This window comes from Lagenorhynchus albirostris, chromosome 5, assembly GCF_949774975.1.
Source record: "Lagenorhynchus albirostris chromosome 5, mLagAlb1.1, whole genome shotgun sequence".
In the NCBI taxonomy this organism is placed as follows: domain Eukaryota; kingdom Metazoa; phylum Chordata; class Mammalia; order Artiodactyla; family Delphinidae; genus Lagenorhynchus; species Lagenorhynchus albirostris.
In genome coordinates, this window is record NC_083099.1 from 67,922,750 (window position 1) to 67,940,656 (window position 17,907).

General features: G+C 42.5%; 1 protein-coding gene across 2 annotated transcripts in view; it reads right to left on the minus strand.

Annotated features, from left to right (window-relative positions):
* Positions 1-1,637: 1,637 nt before the first annotated feature.
* The window catches only part of P3H2 (prolyl 3-hydroxylase 2), a 158,720-nt gene continuing 142,450 nt past the window's right edge, over positions 1,638-17,907 (minus strand). For both annotated transcript variants that reach the window (XM_060150269.1, XM_060150270.1), the window contains 7 exons: positions 15,895-16,022; positions 15,240-15,335; positions 14,557-14,707; positions 13,341-13,458; positions 12,309-12,384; positions 8,034-8,174; positions 1,638-2,708 (listed from right to left, as the gene is read on the minus strand). In XM_060150269.1, coding sequence (XP_060006252.1) covers positions 2,616-2,708; positions 8,034-8,174; positions 12,309-12,384; positions 13,341-13,458; positions 14,557-14,707; positions 15,240-15,335; positions 15,895-16,022 — 803 coding nt within the window. In that variant the 3' untranslated portion in view covers positions 1,638-2,615. The remainder of the gene's footprint in view (positions 2,709-8,033; positions 8,175-12,308; positions 12,385-13,340; positions 13,459-14,556; positions 14,708-15,239; positions 15,336-15,894; positions 16,023-17,907) is intronic.

Here is a 17,907-nt window from a genome sequence, read left to right on the forward strand (position 1 = left end):
GACACAGTCCTGCAGGTCTGTGGATTGATGAGCAATCAGCATTTGGGGGCCAAATAGAAAAAGGCACCCCTTCCTCTAGTGGACGCTGCCCTGTGCCTGGATTCTCGTGTAACTCAGTTCAGCAGCCCTGGCTCTTCCTGCTGAAATTCTGGAACACACAATCATTTTTATTACCTCTGAGCCTCCTTTTCCTTCCAGACAGAAAGATAGAATTGAATTGTGATTTCTATGACCTCCTTGAGCTCTAAAAGCTACAGAAATTCTAATGAGCTTTCCCATCCTTCTACACAGGGGACTAGACATCACATAGATTGAAATTCCTGAGCTTGATCTTTTAAAAATCGTCTGACGACACTCCCTAATATTTGAATGAAATTGTGTATGGTTTGATGCGGGGCAGATTAAAACATAAATGCTTGAGAGTATACGTGATGTCCCAGGTAGAACCGGACATGGGTAGCCTGCCAAACAAGAATAACGACTCTGCGCTGTCAGCAAGGAAACAAGATGGGGATCTACCCCAATGCCCATCTATTGAGGTCTCTGCTCACTGTCTGTGGGGCTGAACGGCAGTCAGTGCTGGAGTCCTAGCCTCTCCCAGAGCGCCCAGAGCATCCAGGAAGCATGGGCTGCAAGGAGCCAAAGACTGTTTTCTTTGTTGACACCTTGTTGCCAGAAAACAGAAATTAGATCCTTGGCCAGAACCTCCTATCAGCAAATCCGAGTGCCAGCAAATGCTTCTCAGTAAGAGAGCAGACAAATAGCGACCTCCCTTTCCAAAGCTCAGGGATTTTCAGCCCTAAAATTAGGTTTCAAGTCTTAAAATCACACATACACATAATGGACCCATTCACAATTCTGAAAAAGTTGGTAGAAGTAAATTTGGTTGTATTTGTGAGTATTTCTAAAATCAGTTTTATGGTTTGTTTCATTTTAGCTTTGTTTTGTATTTAGAGCAAGAGGGAGGGCTTTTGGAAACAATTACAGCCAATGATGTCATTTTCAGAGAAGGAAACTGAAGCCCAGAAAGGGAAAGAGAGTAGCTCCAGGTCACACAGCAGAGCATATTTGATCAGGCTGGGATTATAATCTGATGCTCTTTTCACTCTCCCATGATGAAAGTGCAGCCAGAAGGTTGGGTGAAAAACGGATGGCACATAAATCATTATGACCCAATTTTTCAGTCTCAAAGGATGAATGTTCTTACCAGTACCCAAGATCATAAATGGCAGAAAGTAAATGTGATTTTAAGAAAATGCTTTTATCTGTTGGTTTTCTTAAGGGCTACAACCTCTACCACTGCCCATCACAGAGGCAGATGATCTCCCATGGGTTAGTGGAGCAGACTCCCTCAGCTAGAACAACCTCAGTCCCCACCCCCCAAAACATTGTCTCTGCAGTGTCTTCCTTAGAATTCACACCAAGGACCAGATGTTCTCTGGATTAACACCTGTTTGCTAACCATCTGTTTCTTCACAAGTAATGCTCCCACCTTCTTGCGGCCCCAAAGCCCCTGCCAGCAAAGCGAGCCATGGCCCAGTGTTACCCCGGGTGGTCCCCAAAGCTCCTGGGGGATCACAAAACCATTACCTGGAGACAAACGAAACATTTGGGGGAAGAAAAATAAACGCCAAATATTAAAAGAAGGCTCCCTTTATTTAAAAAATCAGATACAAGCACTAAAATCCGTGAGCTGGAGAGCACCAAAGAGAAGGGGCCCCCAAAATATATGCAGGTGGAGAGTGGAATCAATCAGAAATCCATTTTATTCTTCCTGATGAACAAAACACACCTTCTCAACAGTGGAGCCCACTCTCAGGCAACGTGGCCATGGTGCCCTGATTCAGGTGGGATTAAAGATTTCCTTCCAAAGTCACTGGGATGAAGAGCCATGCCACTTCAACCCCTGTACAACCTTTTTAAAGACACAACTCCTCGGGCAGTCCTTTGTGGCACCCGGTTGCAGGGCGAATTGAAGTCTCCAGTGTAAGGGTGCTCTCTGCTGAAAACACCAGAGTCACAAACTCCACCCAGGCCCTGGGAAGGCTGAGCTCCCCCGTCTCACGCCGTCCTCATCAGAGTCGTTCCTTTGCAGAGCTTGGGGGCCCTCAAGCCAGCAATGCCTGAAGCAGTTCTGACCTCACCAGAGACTCCTCAGACTCAAACTCATGGCCATCAGCCCTGGGGGAGATGGTGGCTGAAAGGCACAGAGCCAGGAAGGCCTTCTGAGTTCAAATCACACGCTAACTTTAGACGTGGGCATGTCTGGGAGCTGTTGTTTCGCCAAGAATGGACTTACTCTTTCTGCTTGAGGTTTAGGATCTACAGCAAAGGAAGTGTGTGTGTGTGTGTGTGTGTGTGTGTGTGTGTGTGTGTGTGTGTGTGTGTGTGTGGTGGGGAGGGCGTGACTGGGCTTTGAGAGATGACCTGCTGAAAAACCAAGACACAAAGACCAAGAGGGGCAAAGCAAAGCAAGCACCCTTAGGCACAGAAGGGAGATCTGATGACCCATAGTAACCTGTTAATATATACCGTGGCTCTGTACAAAAATAAAAAGGTTCTCATAAGATTAACAATTTATATAAATATCTGATAGAACACTCTTTCTCTCGTTTTCATAGCTCATCTTTGGGGTTGATCTTTGGTTTGTGCTTCCCTTGCTGTGCTTGATCCAGGATCGCGATCACTTCATCAGCCTGTGATCGCTCCTGCAAAAAAAGACAATTTCCACATTGCTGTTACAAGCATACTAATCAGTGGCAGAAGCTTCCTCAACACTTCCAGGCATCCATCTGTACATGGATGGGTGCTAAATCTGGCTAAGAATGAAACCTCATCTCCATCCCTACCCGGGTACCTTCTCTCAACTTCCCTATGTCCTGAGCAATTACTTTCCAAGGTTTCTCTCTTGCCAAGCAATCTTGTATATTCAACTGCTGGCTTCCCTTGCTACTTTGTGGTCCCACGGAGATCTCCAGTTCAGTTCTCCAGGTCAGTGTTCAAGCTGAATTCACCATTTTCTCCCCCACAGGCCTACTCTGTCCTCTTCACATATTTCTTCTCTCAGTAGAGACCACCACTGCTCCCCCATTTGCCCCCAAAGCCTGACCAGGGTTTCTTGGATCTGATAAGTCACCAGTCCTCTCTGTTCTGCCCCCTCTTTTTTGCAGTGCACATACTGTTGCCTTACTTCAGGCCACTGTTTCTCAGCCTTCACGGCTGACGTCTTGGAGCAGATAACTCTGTTGGGTGGGTTGTCCTGTGCATTGTAGGATGTCTAGCAGCATCGCTGGCTTCTGCCTACTACAGGTAACCAGTGGCACATGCCTGGCCCCAAGTCGTGACAACCAAACATGTCTCTAAATGTTGCCAAATGTGCCGTAGAGGACGCAAAATCGCTCCTGCTTGAGGACCATGGGTTTACGCTCCCATCATCTCTTAACTCAGTTACTGCGGCAGCTTCCAAACGGATCTGTTTCACACCCCCTCCCACGTGCTTCTGATGGACTCTCTGCACTTGAATCACGAGCCCCACCCTTTCCTGCTCACTGCTCACAACCCTCACGTGGGTTCCCATTGCTCCACGCTCCAGGTCGGATCTTCTTTTTTTTTTTTTTTTTGCGGTACGCGGGCCTCTCACTGTTGTGGCCTCTCCCGTTGCGGAGCACAGGCTCTGGACGCGCAGGCTCAGCGGCCATGGCTCACGGGCCCAGCCGCTTCGCTGCATGTGGGATCTTCCCGGACCGGGGCTCGAACCCACGTCCCCTGTATCGGCAGGAGGACTCTCAACCACTGTGCCACCAGGGACGCCTTTTTTTTTTTTTTAAGAAGATGTTGGGGGTGGGAATTTATTATTTTATTTATTTATTTTTGCTGTGTTGGGTCTTTGTTTCTGTGCGAGGGCTTTCTCTAGTTGCGGCGAGCGGGGGCCACTCTTCATCGCGGTGCGCGGGCCTCTCACTATCGCGGCCTCTTTTCTTGCGGAGCACAGGCTCCAGACGCGCAGGCTCAGTAGTTGTGGCTCACGGGCCCAGTTGCTCCGCGGCATGTGGGATCCTCCTAGACCAGGGCTCGAATCCGTGTCCCCTACATTGGCAGGCGGATTCTCAACCACTGCACCACCAGGGAAGACTCCAGGTCCCACCTCCTTGATGTGCTTATAAGGACTCTGACTTTTCTCTCTTCTTCAGCTCACCTTGTCTTCCCCTCTCGCCTCACCTTACATTCCACCTTCCTGACTTACCACAAGGTCTCTGAACACAGCACTCTGAGAAGGACTTCCTCATCCTAGTCCAGGTTAAGTGCCCCTAGGATTCAAAGGATGCTTCCACTGTATCCTATGCTTTCTCTTATCCCCACACCAATCCTTCAACAGGCCCAGCTGGTCTACCTCCAAATGGCATCTCCAATCGCCCACATCCTTTCACCGTCTTTATCGTGACTCTAGTCTACGACGCGTTAGCTACAGTAATCTTTCCTCTCCTGTAACTCCTGGGGCTGGGGGAGGTGAGGAAGGAATATGGCGTCCCCTGTACAGTTAGAGTAGAATTCATATTTCTTGAGCAGCTTGTCCATCCGATCGCCGCCTCCTCTGTGCCCTCTTTTCAGCCCGCTCTCCGCCTTGCATGCCCTGTTCTGGCCACCCTGGATTTCTTTGCTTCTTGACTGTTCTGTGCTCCTTCTTGTCTCTGGGCCTTTACAACCTCTTCTCCCCCTGGAATACTCCTCTGAAGACCTTTACCACGGTTAGCTTCTTCTTGTCACTTGTCTGGAGGCCCCTCACACTTCACCCCCGGCTCTTTTTACTCTCAGATCAGTTGCCTTGTTCTCTTTCCCGCACATCATTTCTCACTATCTGAAAATCCCTCAATTATTTATTCTTTTACTTATTTGTTGTCTTTTTTCACTAGAAGGTAAGCTCCATGAAAGCAGGGAGTCTTGTCATGTTTGGTCACTGTTGTTTTTCCTGTGTCCAGAAAAGCTCAACACATTTGGCAAGGGAGTATTATAGTTGATGAATAAATACAGAAGTGGATGAAGGGCTGTCCCTGTCTAAAATATCTCTCCCTAAGGAAATCATGCTCATCTTTTAAGGCTCATGTCAAATGCCATCTCCTCAATGAAGCCTTTCCTGGTTTCCTCTTTCTATCCCCTAAACACCATGCATTTTTTTAATTAATTAATTTTATTTTTAGCTGTGTCTCGTCTTAGTTGCTGCATGTGGGATCTTTCGTTGCAGTGTGCCGGCTCTTCATTGCGGCACATGGGCTTCTCTAGTTGTGGCATGCGGGCTCTCTAGTTGTAACCCGTGTGCTCCGTAGTTGTGGCGTATGGGCCGCGGCATGTGAGATCTTAGTTCCCCAGCCAGGGATTGAACCAGTGTCCCCTGCATTGCAGGACGGATTCTTAACCACTGGACCATGAGGGAAGTCCCCACCATGCATTTTTGCCTCTAATAATTCCTACTGAACTTTGCTATGCTTTTATTACTCAGGCCCCTGTATTATCTCTTCACTTTGACTTTAAGCTCCCTGAAAATAAAAGTTATGTCTTATCTAGTTTGTATCTCCTATAGGTAGTCCCTAGCACAATATCCAGCATAGTAAGTTATATAAAGAACATTTTATGACTTGGAAACAAAGCCTCTTGTATTCAAGAGCTTGTAATTGAGCATAATGTTGACCAAAAGGCACCTACAAGGACCAAATATACTGAATAACAGAAAACTAAACTGTCTTGATGTCCAAATAAAATGGGTATTACTTTTATGAATATGGGGAGAACATCTTGCTGATTAGCAAACTGATGTAGATACAAAATGTTGCAATCTGAATGCACAGGAGACTGTTGTCATGTACGTCCTGAAAGGAAAGATGTTTAAGAGCTGCAAGTCTCTATACAAACAACTGAAGCTTCTAATATTGGGCATCCTTACCGGTGTATGTTGCTAAATACTCCTTGAGAATTCAGTGCCTTTTAACTAATCTATGAGCATGGAAGTCTGCCAGTTCTCACGATGTATTGATAGGCAGGCTTTCTTTGCCCAGGGATGCAACCTGAGAGCAGACGCCTAACTCAGGGACTCTGAAGATTTTTTTGCACATTGAAATCACCTGGAGAGCTTTTAAAACTTCCGACACTCAGGTTACAGCCCAAATCAATTAACCCAGAATTTCCAAGGGTGGTAGACAAAATGTCAATAGTTTGTAAAGATCGCCAGTTGATTCCCAAAGTCTGGGAATCACGTCATAGGCAAAATTTTCTAGCAGTTGCCTCAGAGGCTCTGGTCATTTTCGTCTGTGACCACTAGATGTCGCCACAGCCTGGAGATTGAAGAACTTTCTTAACTCTGTACTTGCCAGGTTAGCAAGGCTCAAAGAGAACTTTGCGTTAGCTTATTTAGATATAAAAAATATCTTGGGAGAGAGGGCTGAGGTAATGAATAATAAAACAGGTTAAATGTTTATTGAATTAAACACTAAAGAGAAAAAAGGGCGAGGCAATTTTTCAACAATGTGGTAGCTGCACTGCGTACTCAGGTACCTAGCTTCCTTAGTCCAGAAGGAGTAATGTGGAGGAACGCTGACACTGTGGATGTGGAGACACAGGAGGAGAGAGGAATTACAGGTGAAGGAAGTGAAGTTTTCAGATCTCTCCCTGCTCTGCTCCCTCTGTCAGGACCATTCTTATCTCTTTCTGTGGCTGGCTATCATTCTCTGCCCTCTTAGGATTGCGCTTATGTACGTAAGTCTTCCTTGCTATCCCCCTGCAAACGCAGACTGCTGTTTTCTCCCCGTCATTTGCTTTTCAGCCTTTCCAAGCTCCTCGTGGCCAACGCTATGCTTTGTTCAACTGTGTACCCCCAGGGCCTACCTAGTGAGTTTTCCAGGCACAGAGTAGATCTTCCATAAACATTTGTGAAATATATGAAAGAGTGCTTAGGGGATATGGCTTAAAAACGGAGTCAGGTTTGATGGCAAAAAGTATATGAGAAAGAGAAACTCATTTTAAAGTTTCTGATGAAATTGGATTCAATTTAGGGATGTAAAGAGGAAATTTGATTAGAATGCCATTTTCAACACTAGAATTTCATAGCTTCATTAAGACTCAAGGCTGGAGGAGACTTTGAAGTCATCCGGTTTAGCCCTTGCCATGAAGTTTCAGGTTCAGGTTCAGGTTCAGCGTTCCATGCCAAGCAGTTGCTGAGGCTTTGACTGGAGCCGTCCAGTGACAAGAAACTCAATACTTCCAAAGAAGACGAGTCCACCAAATAGTGCTGACAATTAGAAAGTTATTCCTTATGTTGAGCCTAGATTTTCCTCCCAGGGGCTTGTATCCAGAGGTCTTAATTCATCCTTCTGCAGCCTCACAGACAGACACCATAATCTCTGCCCACAGCATCCAGAAGGATGTGATCACGGTCTATTACCCGGGCTAAGTATCCTTAGCTACTTCCAATAGAATAATAACAACATTTTAATATTTAATTTAATAGTAGTAAATGATAAACTTTCAGGTGTCCTCACCCTCTTCTACATATGTTTCATAAATTATTCAGTGAACTTTTAAAGGATTTGTTGAGAAAACAGATCAGTCTTCCCAGTGACCAGTAAAAAATGATTCCTCTCTCTTGATGCGACAATTTATCAATAAACTCAAGACTAATTAGAGACTGCCAAATATGGCTGTGATGTCTATTTCTGCAAAGCTTCACTTCTAAGAACTCATCTGATTAAGAACTGCATTCATAGCCCTTCTTTTCCTCAAACTCATCCTACAAACATCAAATGCGTAATTGCTAGGTTACGGATCTGATTAACAAAATTTGTTCTTGCTTAGAAAACAGAGCCAGTGTTGGAAACCAGACAGAAAGGATTCTGTAAAAGTTTTTGTTTTGTTTTGGTTTGGTTTTTTCCCCATGATCTCTAAGATCCCTGAAGGGTTATGGATCAAAAGGGCTTTTCCGATAAATCAGTTCATGAAGCAGGTCTATAGGATGTCTCAGTGGCTTTCTGGGTGGGTCAGAAACTCACCAATTCTCTGTAGAGTGGGTCCAAGGTAAACCACAGAGCCACAGCACACCTCTGGCCCTTGGTGACTGCCTTCACCCCATGCGGGTTCTCTCCTCCAGATGAGAAGCTGATCATACGCCCACACTTTGGTTTTATAGAGGCCTGAGAAAGAGAGTGAAAGTTTGACTCTCAATTCCTATACTGTTACCATTTCTACAATCCCCCTTCTCTATCCTTCTAATGGAATCCTGGGGTTGAAAGTTGCTTCAATTTCCTCGGCTGTAAAACAAAGATAAGGTCAAAACAATACCTAATTCAGAAAATAAAGTTATCAGGTAAAACGGTTGGCACAGTCCATGGCAAATGGCGATCGCTCAATACATGCTACGTTGGTGGCTGGTAAACTCCATGAAGGCAAAGGCTCTCTCTTTGAATTCACGTCTCTAATTTTAGCACTGGCACAACATCTGGCCTAAGTAGATGTACATTTAATATCTGTGGAATGACAAAAACAAATCAAGGGGACATGTAGAGTGCTGGTAAATTCTTATAATTGACCTAGGTAGTGGTTCCTTGGATGCACCCTTTCTAATTCCTTATTGTGCATTTATGGTTTGTGAACTTCTCATAATACAAAATTTTTTAAAAGTCAAGTCTAATCCCATGTGATACTTTAATTCCTGTTACAATATTCCTGCCCAGTAGTCCTTAGCCAATGTTTTCATACCTCCAGGGATCAGAACACACCACCCCTTCAGGTGACCAATTCCATGGCCTCCAGGGCTCTGGAATGATGGGCACAGTCCTTCCAAGCTTGGCTCAGATGGAGCTGTCCACTACTGATTAGGTAGGACAGGGTAGAAGGGAAAGAGGCACTGCTGGGGGCCCTGAGCCAGAGCATTAGATCAAACAAGCAGGCTCTCCAAACTGAGTAAGCTGAAGCAATGGAATATTAGGGGCCTTGCTTCCGTGAATAAAGTGTCTGCTCTAAGCAGAGTTCATTTTTCTTTCTTGGGAAACACAGAAACCTGACTTATTCCATAGTACAGCTTAGAAATAAAAGCAAGAAAGTGGCACCAATCGTTGTACTATTTGATAAGATGGACCAGTTCTAACTAGCTATTTTCTGAATTGACTTGAGTTGATATATGACCATTAGAAGAACCTTTGGTCCCCTTCGCCATAAAATGGGATCGGCTAACTTTTTCCACTGCCAGCTTCAGGAGGAATATTTGGAAGATTTCCTGAAGTCCTTGGACGCTACTTAACGTAGGTACTCCCAGACTGTGTGACGAATTTGTGGAAGGTCAAAGGTAAGCGGAGTAGTCAAAGATCCTGAGGGGTGTGTGTGTGTGTGTGTGTGTGCGGTGTGTGTGTGTGTGTGTGTGTGTGTGTGTGTTAAAAGGAAGAGCAGAGAAAAGCAGTCACTTTCTGGGTTACTCTTCTGTTCACAATAATTGAGGAGTTGATTTGTCTTTGCTAGAGAGAGTTGCTTTTCTCAAGCAGCTTCATCAAAGTGACTTTCTGATGTGAATCTAGGTTCCTAGTTACTGGTGCCTCCAGCATCAATCCGATTTTGTGTTTCTGGAGCAGGAATTTGTTGTGCATTTTCACACAGAAACAGCAAGTTAACTAATACTAGAAGACATATGAAGCAGGACAGGAAAGCCTTCCTATATGCATGGCTTTAGGATCTAATTTCAAATTTTCTGAGCTGCTCATTCCCTGGTGCTGGTCAAGGGCTTACTTATCCACACGTGCTTGCCATTGCTTCTACGTGATTAGAGTCTTGGCATCAACATCTTACAATACTAAAGAGAGGCTGTGGGAACAATTTAATGCTTTGTCTCTGATGGAAGAATTGAAAATATGTTTACACATGAAGAACTTTGGGAAAAGAAGCTATCCATTGCCTGAAGCAGTTGGAATTGGTTGCAGGTACGTGGAGTCACAAAGGACTAATCTTATCAAATGGAGAGCATCACCTCTCATAGATCAGGTATGCGGAGGAATAAACAAGCTCCACTAATGACATTGCTTCTAAGGGAAAATGTATTCTGAAGTTTAAATGATTGTAAACATACGTTTGGAACACAGCCCCACTGAGTTTAGTTTTTCATGAAGCAAATGGAACTCATTGGATTTTATCTTTTTCAAACTTGCACAGAGAAACCAAAATAACGAAATACCCAAGTTTCACAAATATGCTGCTGTTGAAAATAATCCATGGCTCTTCCAAGTATGATGAAAGAAAATTCCTTTTGATTTGCATCTAACTGATGATTAAAGTCAGAGAAGGCTTTGTGCTGTACTTGCCTTGAATAAATGTAAATCTTCAGCCACCGTTCAGTAATTATACAATTTCCAGATTTTTCCAAAGTAAAGAACTTAGGAGACTATTCTTCCTTGCATAGCACAAAGCTGGGGCATTTCCCTGCTCCAATTTTCCCTCCAGAATCAAGGGAGGGAAAACTGAAAAGGAAAACTGTCCATTTCTCTTTGTTATTGGCACTGGTTAACTAAGAATTTTAATTATCTACAAAATGCTCCCAAAACTCTACCATATGCATTAATCTGAAGTAGAACTAATTTTTGAAAATAGATCTCTCAACTTGGAGCTTTTTCATTAAAACATTGTTTAAATTAGTTTTACTTTTTTAGGGGATGGTGGTGGTTAGATTCAGTACTTTTAAAAATAGCTGCATCTTTATCTTAAAAGTATAAATCTTTTAAAGAGGAGTAGTATCTGCTTTCACATCTTTAAAAAGCAGAATTACAGTTAATTTTAATTCAAAAATTGGTGAATTCACACATATTTAATGATTCATTTATGATTCATACATATCAATAATATTCCCGCCTTACTTATTTTCAAACATTGAACATTTCCAAATATGGCCACTAGATGGCGCAGAAGCAAAGAAATCTTTTCAACCACCTGCCTGATTTTCTTTCCAATTGTGTGAGATTCAAGCAGTTTTGAACCTGTTAGCAGAGCTCAGAAATCAAATGCTTTCTGCACAGAGGCTTTTCAAAAGTTGATATTTTTGTATTGGCATTTAAACTGAGCCTGGATCATCAGTCTTGATTTAATTTCCCAAATCATGAAGCATCAAAATACTCCCATGATAATATTTAAGCTTTTTACAAAAAAGAGTGTGAGGCATCATGACCTTTTAAATATACAGTACATTAAAGTGTATGAAATATTGTTCTTAATTAGATCAATGTTTCTGGACAATTTTAACCAGAATTCCCATAGGTTTTCCCTTTAAATCCAGTAATACATCGTTTTTATATCATTTGTTTACACCCTGGCAGTATGCCATGAATGAGACCAAGAAAAGGGTACAAAATAAGAGGGGAAAGAAATAAAACGCAGAAAAAAGTTGTGGAAATAGCTTACATAATGCAAAATCCTTGAAATCTATCACATACATGTCTCAACTATTTTGATTTTGTATAGAGGAAAGAGATATCTCATAATCTACTAATCTACTAATAATCTACTAATATAATCTACTAATTAATTATCTACTAATCAATTATCTCCTCAATCAGAAAACCTCTTTTTTCTACCATGGCATATGCTGTTCGCCTTAAAAACCAAAGATTCTGGCTATACAGTTTATATGTGTTCAGTAGGCTGGTTGTCCAAAGGCATTAGTTTGCTTAGGAAGATGGTGGTTGAGTTTAACTTTTGATTTTTGATCTATGAAGGTGTGTTTAGAATCTCATCCAAAGTATGAATATATAACACATGTGTGTCTGTGTGAATGTGTATATATCAATTTTCAAGTATAGGTTTACTTACCATCAGAATTATATATATATATATATGTATACATATATATATACACACACATATCATAATTTGGATAATGAGGGGTATGGAAGCCAATGCTCACCTAACATACAGAGCACCAGGGTACCTGAAAGCCATTCTGTAGAGTCATTTGACTTGTCATAGTCGTGGGTGATTTAAGAATAGGTGTTTTTAGGTTCCCATCAGATTACTTGGCAAAGAATCAGAAGACCTAGGTTCTAATTCTAAGTCTAACACAAACTAACTATATGATCCTTAATATATATTCTTTAAATTACCCATCTGTAAAAAGGAAAAGAAGATTTTTATTGATGATTCCATTTCTAACATTTTATAATGTATACATTTACTGGATCTCTCTCCACCTCATGAACTCAAGCTCAGAAATATTTGAAATCCAGCAGTCTTTGGAAAATGGCAAAATTGAGACTAAAAATGCTAGATAAATTTGCAAGAATAGGCTTGCTTACGGTCACAGTTTTGGCATCCATCTCAGTGAATATGAATTCGCCTCCTTCAAAGTCATCATTCATATATAGGAGAGCACTGTAAGAAGAAAGGGAAGCAATTTGTACTCTTATATGACTACACAACATCACCGCAGAATACTGCAGACTGGGCATGAACTGACCAGCCTGATTAGTAAGTTTCCTCTGAACTAAACGTTAAGATGATTGACCCTCCTAACCTTCAAGAGTCAGATCAGATGTAGGGTCATAACCCTGAAGTATTTATTTATTCCACTCAGGTTAAAGTTTTAATTATACGTCAAACTTCATCTATCATTTCACCTCCTCCAAATAAAATCTAGCTAGGTTTAATCTAGCCCTTTGATCTCGCCCACAGAATCTAAAACTCTGTTCTTTCCTTTTATACTAGTAAGTCAAAAGGATGTATTTTTTCCGTAAGTAGCTGGAGAGATCTAAGGGGTGTATCCAAGTCTTGCAGATAGGGGGCGCTCAATAAACATGTTTGTATAGAGCACAGTGTAGTAATAATTAACACGTTATATACATGATGACTACAACTGACTCTTTACACAGTAAAATATCATTCAATAAGACAAAACTTTTTTGTCCTGAGTTTTCAGTTTCTTACTTACAAAATGCAGACATAGATAAATGATGTGCTGTGATCCCTTACGCCTGCTGAGACGCACACCCTGTGTTCTCAGACTGAGATATTAATACATATACCACAAGGAATATGTTTAAATAAAAGCCAAGTGAGCAAAAAAACCATAAACTTTACTTTTTATATTAAAACAAAATGGGCATTCTGTGGAATAAGATGCAACAAATAGTGCAGGGATTTTTAAGATAAAAATATGATATGCTGAAATCACTTCTCAGTTGTGGCAGCCGCTTCAGAAGATTATTTGAGCATTTCTGCTTCATTGAGATGAATGTGATGACAAGCAAAACAGATCAGCTTTCTAGTTTCCATGGGGTTTTGATAACTGTTGGGCAAAAGCTTGGTTCTGAATCAGATGCTGGCGGTACCTGTAGTCCCGGAATGTGTAAGCAGGAGGCTCCTTCCAGCATTCATTGGCCTCTGGATCCAACAGGCAGTTGTCAGCATGGATGGGATGACTCAGGTCATTTCTTCTATCCTGTTGACCTGCCAGAAAAGGGAACAGGGAAGCATGAGAAATTGAATGCCGTAACCTCCAAGAGCAAAGCTGGCAATCTGTCTTCTCCTGTGGCTGGTGCCCCTTGCAAATTTGAGGATCAGAACTCAGAGCAGGCTAAAGAACGCTGGGCAAGCACCGTGAAGAGACTCTGGTCCTGCTTCGATATGAACTTGATGTAAAAAACTGTAGGCAAGTCACACCTGTCTCTTCAGCTATAAAAGTTCTCCGATATAAATATACATGCAGAAATTCCATGCATTTCATGGGCTGTACTTTGTGTGGGGCAAAGGATGCGGATAAAATGCAAACGTCAAAAAGAAAAGATTTGGGCTTCCCTGGTGGTGCAGTGGTTGAGAGTCCACCTGCCGATGCAGGGGACGCGGGTTCGTGCCCCGGTCCGGGAAGATCCCACATGCCGCGGAGCGGCTGGGCCCGTGACCCACGGCCGCTGGGCCTGCGCGTCCGGAGCCTGTGCTCCGCAACGGGGGAGGCCACGGCAGTGAGAGGCCCGCGTACCACACAAAAAAAAAAAAAAAAAAAATTAAGAAAAGAAAAGATTTGATGCAGCTGAAGGTTCACAAGTGGAAAAGTCTACTTCTGTGACATTCTCTCCCCCCCCCCTCCTCAGGAGGGTATAGAAGAGAAGATGTAGAGAAAAAAATAGTGACGCCAGGGAGTGAGGAGGTCTCTGCCTTTTGAAAACATTTCTTTCAACAATCCTTTTTATCTTCTATGCTTCCCCTCAATGCTGGTGGGCATAATGGTGACTGTAATTTCCAGGTTCTTGAACCCTGAAAAGTGAAACCTAGAGCAGAAAGGGATTTTTCTGTGTGATTGTAGCAAGCAGAAGAAATGGATTTGAAAGGGAAAATAGGCAGCGTGATGGTCTTCTAATACTTTAGGGAACCAGCAAAGTAGAAAAAGAGGGAAGGGAAAAATCAGAGTGAGTAAGCTTCTTTTGTTTTAGAAATGTAGAACTCTTCTGAACCGTTAGTCTGACATGTTCATAGAGCTTTGTTCTGCATTGTTTTCTTTCTCATTTCACTGTGGGTAAAAGGGAACATGTTCAGATTCTGGAATCTCACCAGACAGGGCTGTGCGGCAGACCATGTGTGTATAGGAAAAATACAGGGTTGAGTTCAGCATGAAATAGGATTCGACAATCTTTCGAGCCTTCTCGCTGATGTCATAAAACAGACGGGCACTCTTCAGGGAGACTCGGCCTTCATAACCAAACTGAAGAAAAAGAAGAATATTAGAAACCACTGGGTGGATTGGAAGGCTGGAGGAAAACAGATGCTAAGTTTTATTAAGCCAATATAGGATGCTCATCTCTCTGTTGGCTCGTGGGAATACTACTACAGACTTGCGGATTTGGTTTAGGAAAATGAGGGAAAGTTGAGAGCTAATTATCCCTCTCCTCTCCTCTCAGAACACTTTCCTCACTCTTCTAAAAAAACACCTCTCGCAGTACAGACTGATAACTTTTTTGAGTACGTTTTCACCATTGGACCTTGAGCTACTTGAGGACAAGGGGGTTGTGTATTATTTGTCAGATGCCAATCTAGGAAATAGAGTTTGATCAATTGATGACCGAATGGAGGAATGAAGGAGTGATTAAAAACAATGAAGGTGCCATTTCATACTTGCTCCCTTCAATGGGCTGATAGGTCTATATCTTAAACCCTTCTCTTCCCTGTATCTGCCATTCCCAGAAGATCCTGGGTTGACCCTTAGGAATTCAAATCCAAAAGAAGGTAAGTTTTACTTTGAGTGCTCTCAGGACGGTTGCACCTTCAAACTTTTCATTGGGTGTATGGGGTGAAGTTTTTCCTCTGTATCCATCACCAACAAGCATGATTCCCTAGAAGCAAAATACAAGGTGCTTTATTAATGAGGATAACGAATTCATCCCATCTCCCTTTCTGCCTTGACCGCCAGAAAGCTGAGAACAAAAGTCAATACTCAGAACCGTCTCCATTTTATTCTAGGATTCCGGTATCATTAATTCTTCCAACCAAAAGAGGCATCTTTATTTAACTTTCACCCCGCATTTTCATTATAAAGTGGTGCCACTGCTTTCTGTAGAAATAGGTAGAACATAAATAATTAATATATTGATTAATTATTGATAAAAATAAAGAGACTTTTCCCAGCGACTTTATATGATAGGCAGGGCACATGCTGGATACAGTTGTCCTAGGAATGAAGCCTCTAGCTCTTCCAGACCCAAGAGCTATGTCCAGAGCTGGACAAAACTACAATCACCCCAACCCAAAGGCTATGAAAGTGCCTCCACAATCAATGTCCTTCTCCTAAAGAAAGTAACATTTCAGGCCTGGTTTCCTGGCTCCAAGTAAGTCCAGGACCAAAGCTCTTTCATGCTCAGGCCAGATCAGCACAGCAGGGCTGCCGGTCCTCACACTAGCCACGCTGTGCAGCTCCCGGCACTGTGCTTCTGACAGGACGTTATCCAGGAGGACGCGCTGAGTCCCGTTCAGCTGCTCGGAGTTGTAGACGAACGTGATGTTCTCATAGAGCAGAGGGCCACCTGCAGGGACAAAACACATGGTTGTCCTTGTTACCTCTGTCCCCAAGGCGGGAAGCACAGAACACCCAACAGCTTTCAATGTGCAGTTCAGGAGTCAGTTTCCTCACGAATATTTAGGAACGCAAAGACAAATTACAAATCTGGAAGCCTGAGAAATGCAATATGGATTCAAGAAAAAAGCAGATGTCTGGCTACCAGGTTTCCCCATGATGTCGTAATTAATATATTACATTTGTATAGGATTTGGGGATTGATAAGCTATTTTTTTTTCCACTTGATTCCAGGGATGATCCTGCAAAACAGACTGGGCATCTCATAGGATTCTTCTCGCTGAAGACTTTCCAGAATTTTCTCAGCAGTGGGCCCCTCCCTTCTCCACAGCCCTGGGTTCCTACCTCTGCCACAACATCTCATGCAATTACTGGATGACATGACCTCAGGGTAGGTAAAGACTTTTTAAAGAGATAGCAGGACAACCAAACAATTGAAAAAAAAGAAAGAAACAAAGAGAGAAATAAATTATTTGATGACATGTTTGTGTCCTCAGTTCCACCGGTATCTAGAGCAAAACCTTCACCAAGTAACTCGGAATAAATGCCCATCAGGACAGTCATAACCAAGTCACCTGACTCCTTTCCAGTCTTGTTTCCACCACCTACTGACTCTAGATGGTCTGCCTTTTGGAATATCTCTTTTTCTCTGCTCTCTCCCCCACAGGAGAGTTTCCTGTAGGCACCTTCTCCCTCACTGGACAGAGCTTACAACTTTCTAAAATTAGCTCCATATTGGCTCTTCAAAGCATGATGCTTTGGGGCTATGTTTTGGTGGCGAAATTACAAAATCTAGACCTGACATGGTTCTTTCCTCATAGAGAATAGGACTGAAGGACAAAGCCTCTGATGGTGAGGAAATCTTCCAATGTAGCAAAGTACAAACACCTTGAAGCAGAAAACTGAATAGAAAAGTAAAACTTGTTTTTCTCCTCTTTATAATATTCCTCCTAAGGGACCTGATGCCTGTCAACAAGGGCAGCTCACCATGGAGGGCACGGGGGTGAGGAGGGCTCCTCCCATCCCCCCCCAGTTGGGCAATGGTCACCAGCACACTGGTCTAAAACACATCATTGAAGGAGAAGGAGACAACTGAAATTGATGTCTACTCTTTGGCTTTAAAACAGATTAGTCAAACTAGGGAATGGCACTGAATGTTCTTAGTCCGGTTGGGATAAAAGAGTTAGTACAGCCCATGATTAATGGAATATTAAAATAATGGGACAGTGTTTCTCAATCTTGAGTAATGTATGGTTATCTGTTAAAGCAAAAGTTCCCTAAGAAGCTTCAGTGAATTATTTGTACTGCAGTTTTACTTCCATGTTTGCAATCATAAAACTGTAGGTACAGTATTTATTTTTATAGCTTCATACAACTATCATACCCAAACCAATTTACAAGATTAAATAAAAGCAAGACCATAAAACCAGCTAAATTCAAATTAACAATATTAATAAAATGGTTAATGTTATTTTGTGGAAACTAAAAAGCAATGTTCCACATGAATATTCTAATGAGTGATCTGGCCCTGGTTCTTCTGAGCCAGCATTCCTCAGAGTGCTTTTGGTGTGTGATGACTCATTCTACTACAAGTTTTCTCTGTTGAAACTACTGTGGAATCTTAGTGGACCATAATGAATTTTAGCCTTCATCTGGTCTTAATACATTATTCATAAGTTTGTCCTACTTCAATTCTTATTAGTCTTTGATCATTGAAGTGTTATTAACCGATGCCAATGTGATGGTAACTGCATCCATACCCACTGAGGTATGAAATCTCATGGCAGTCCTTGGCTATAAGGGGTTATTCAGATGACCCACTAGTTGCCCCTCTT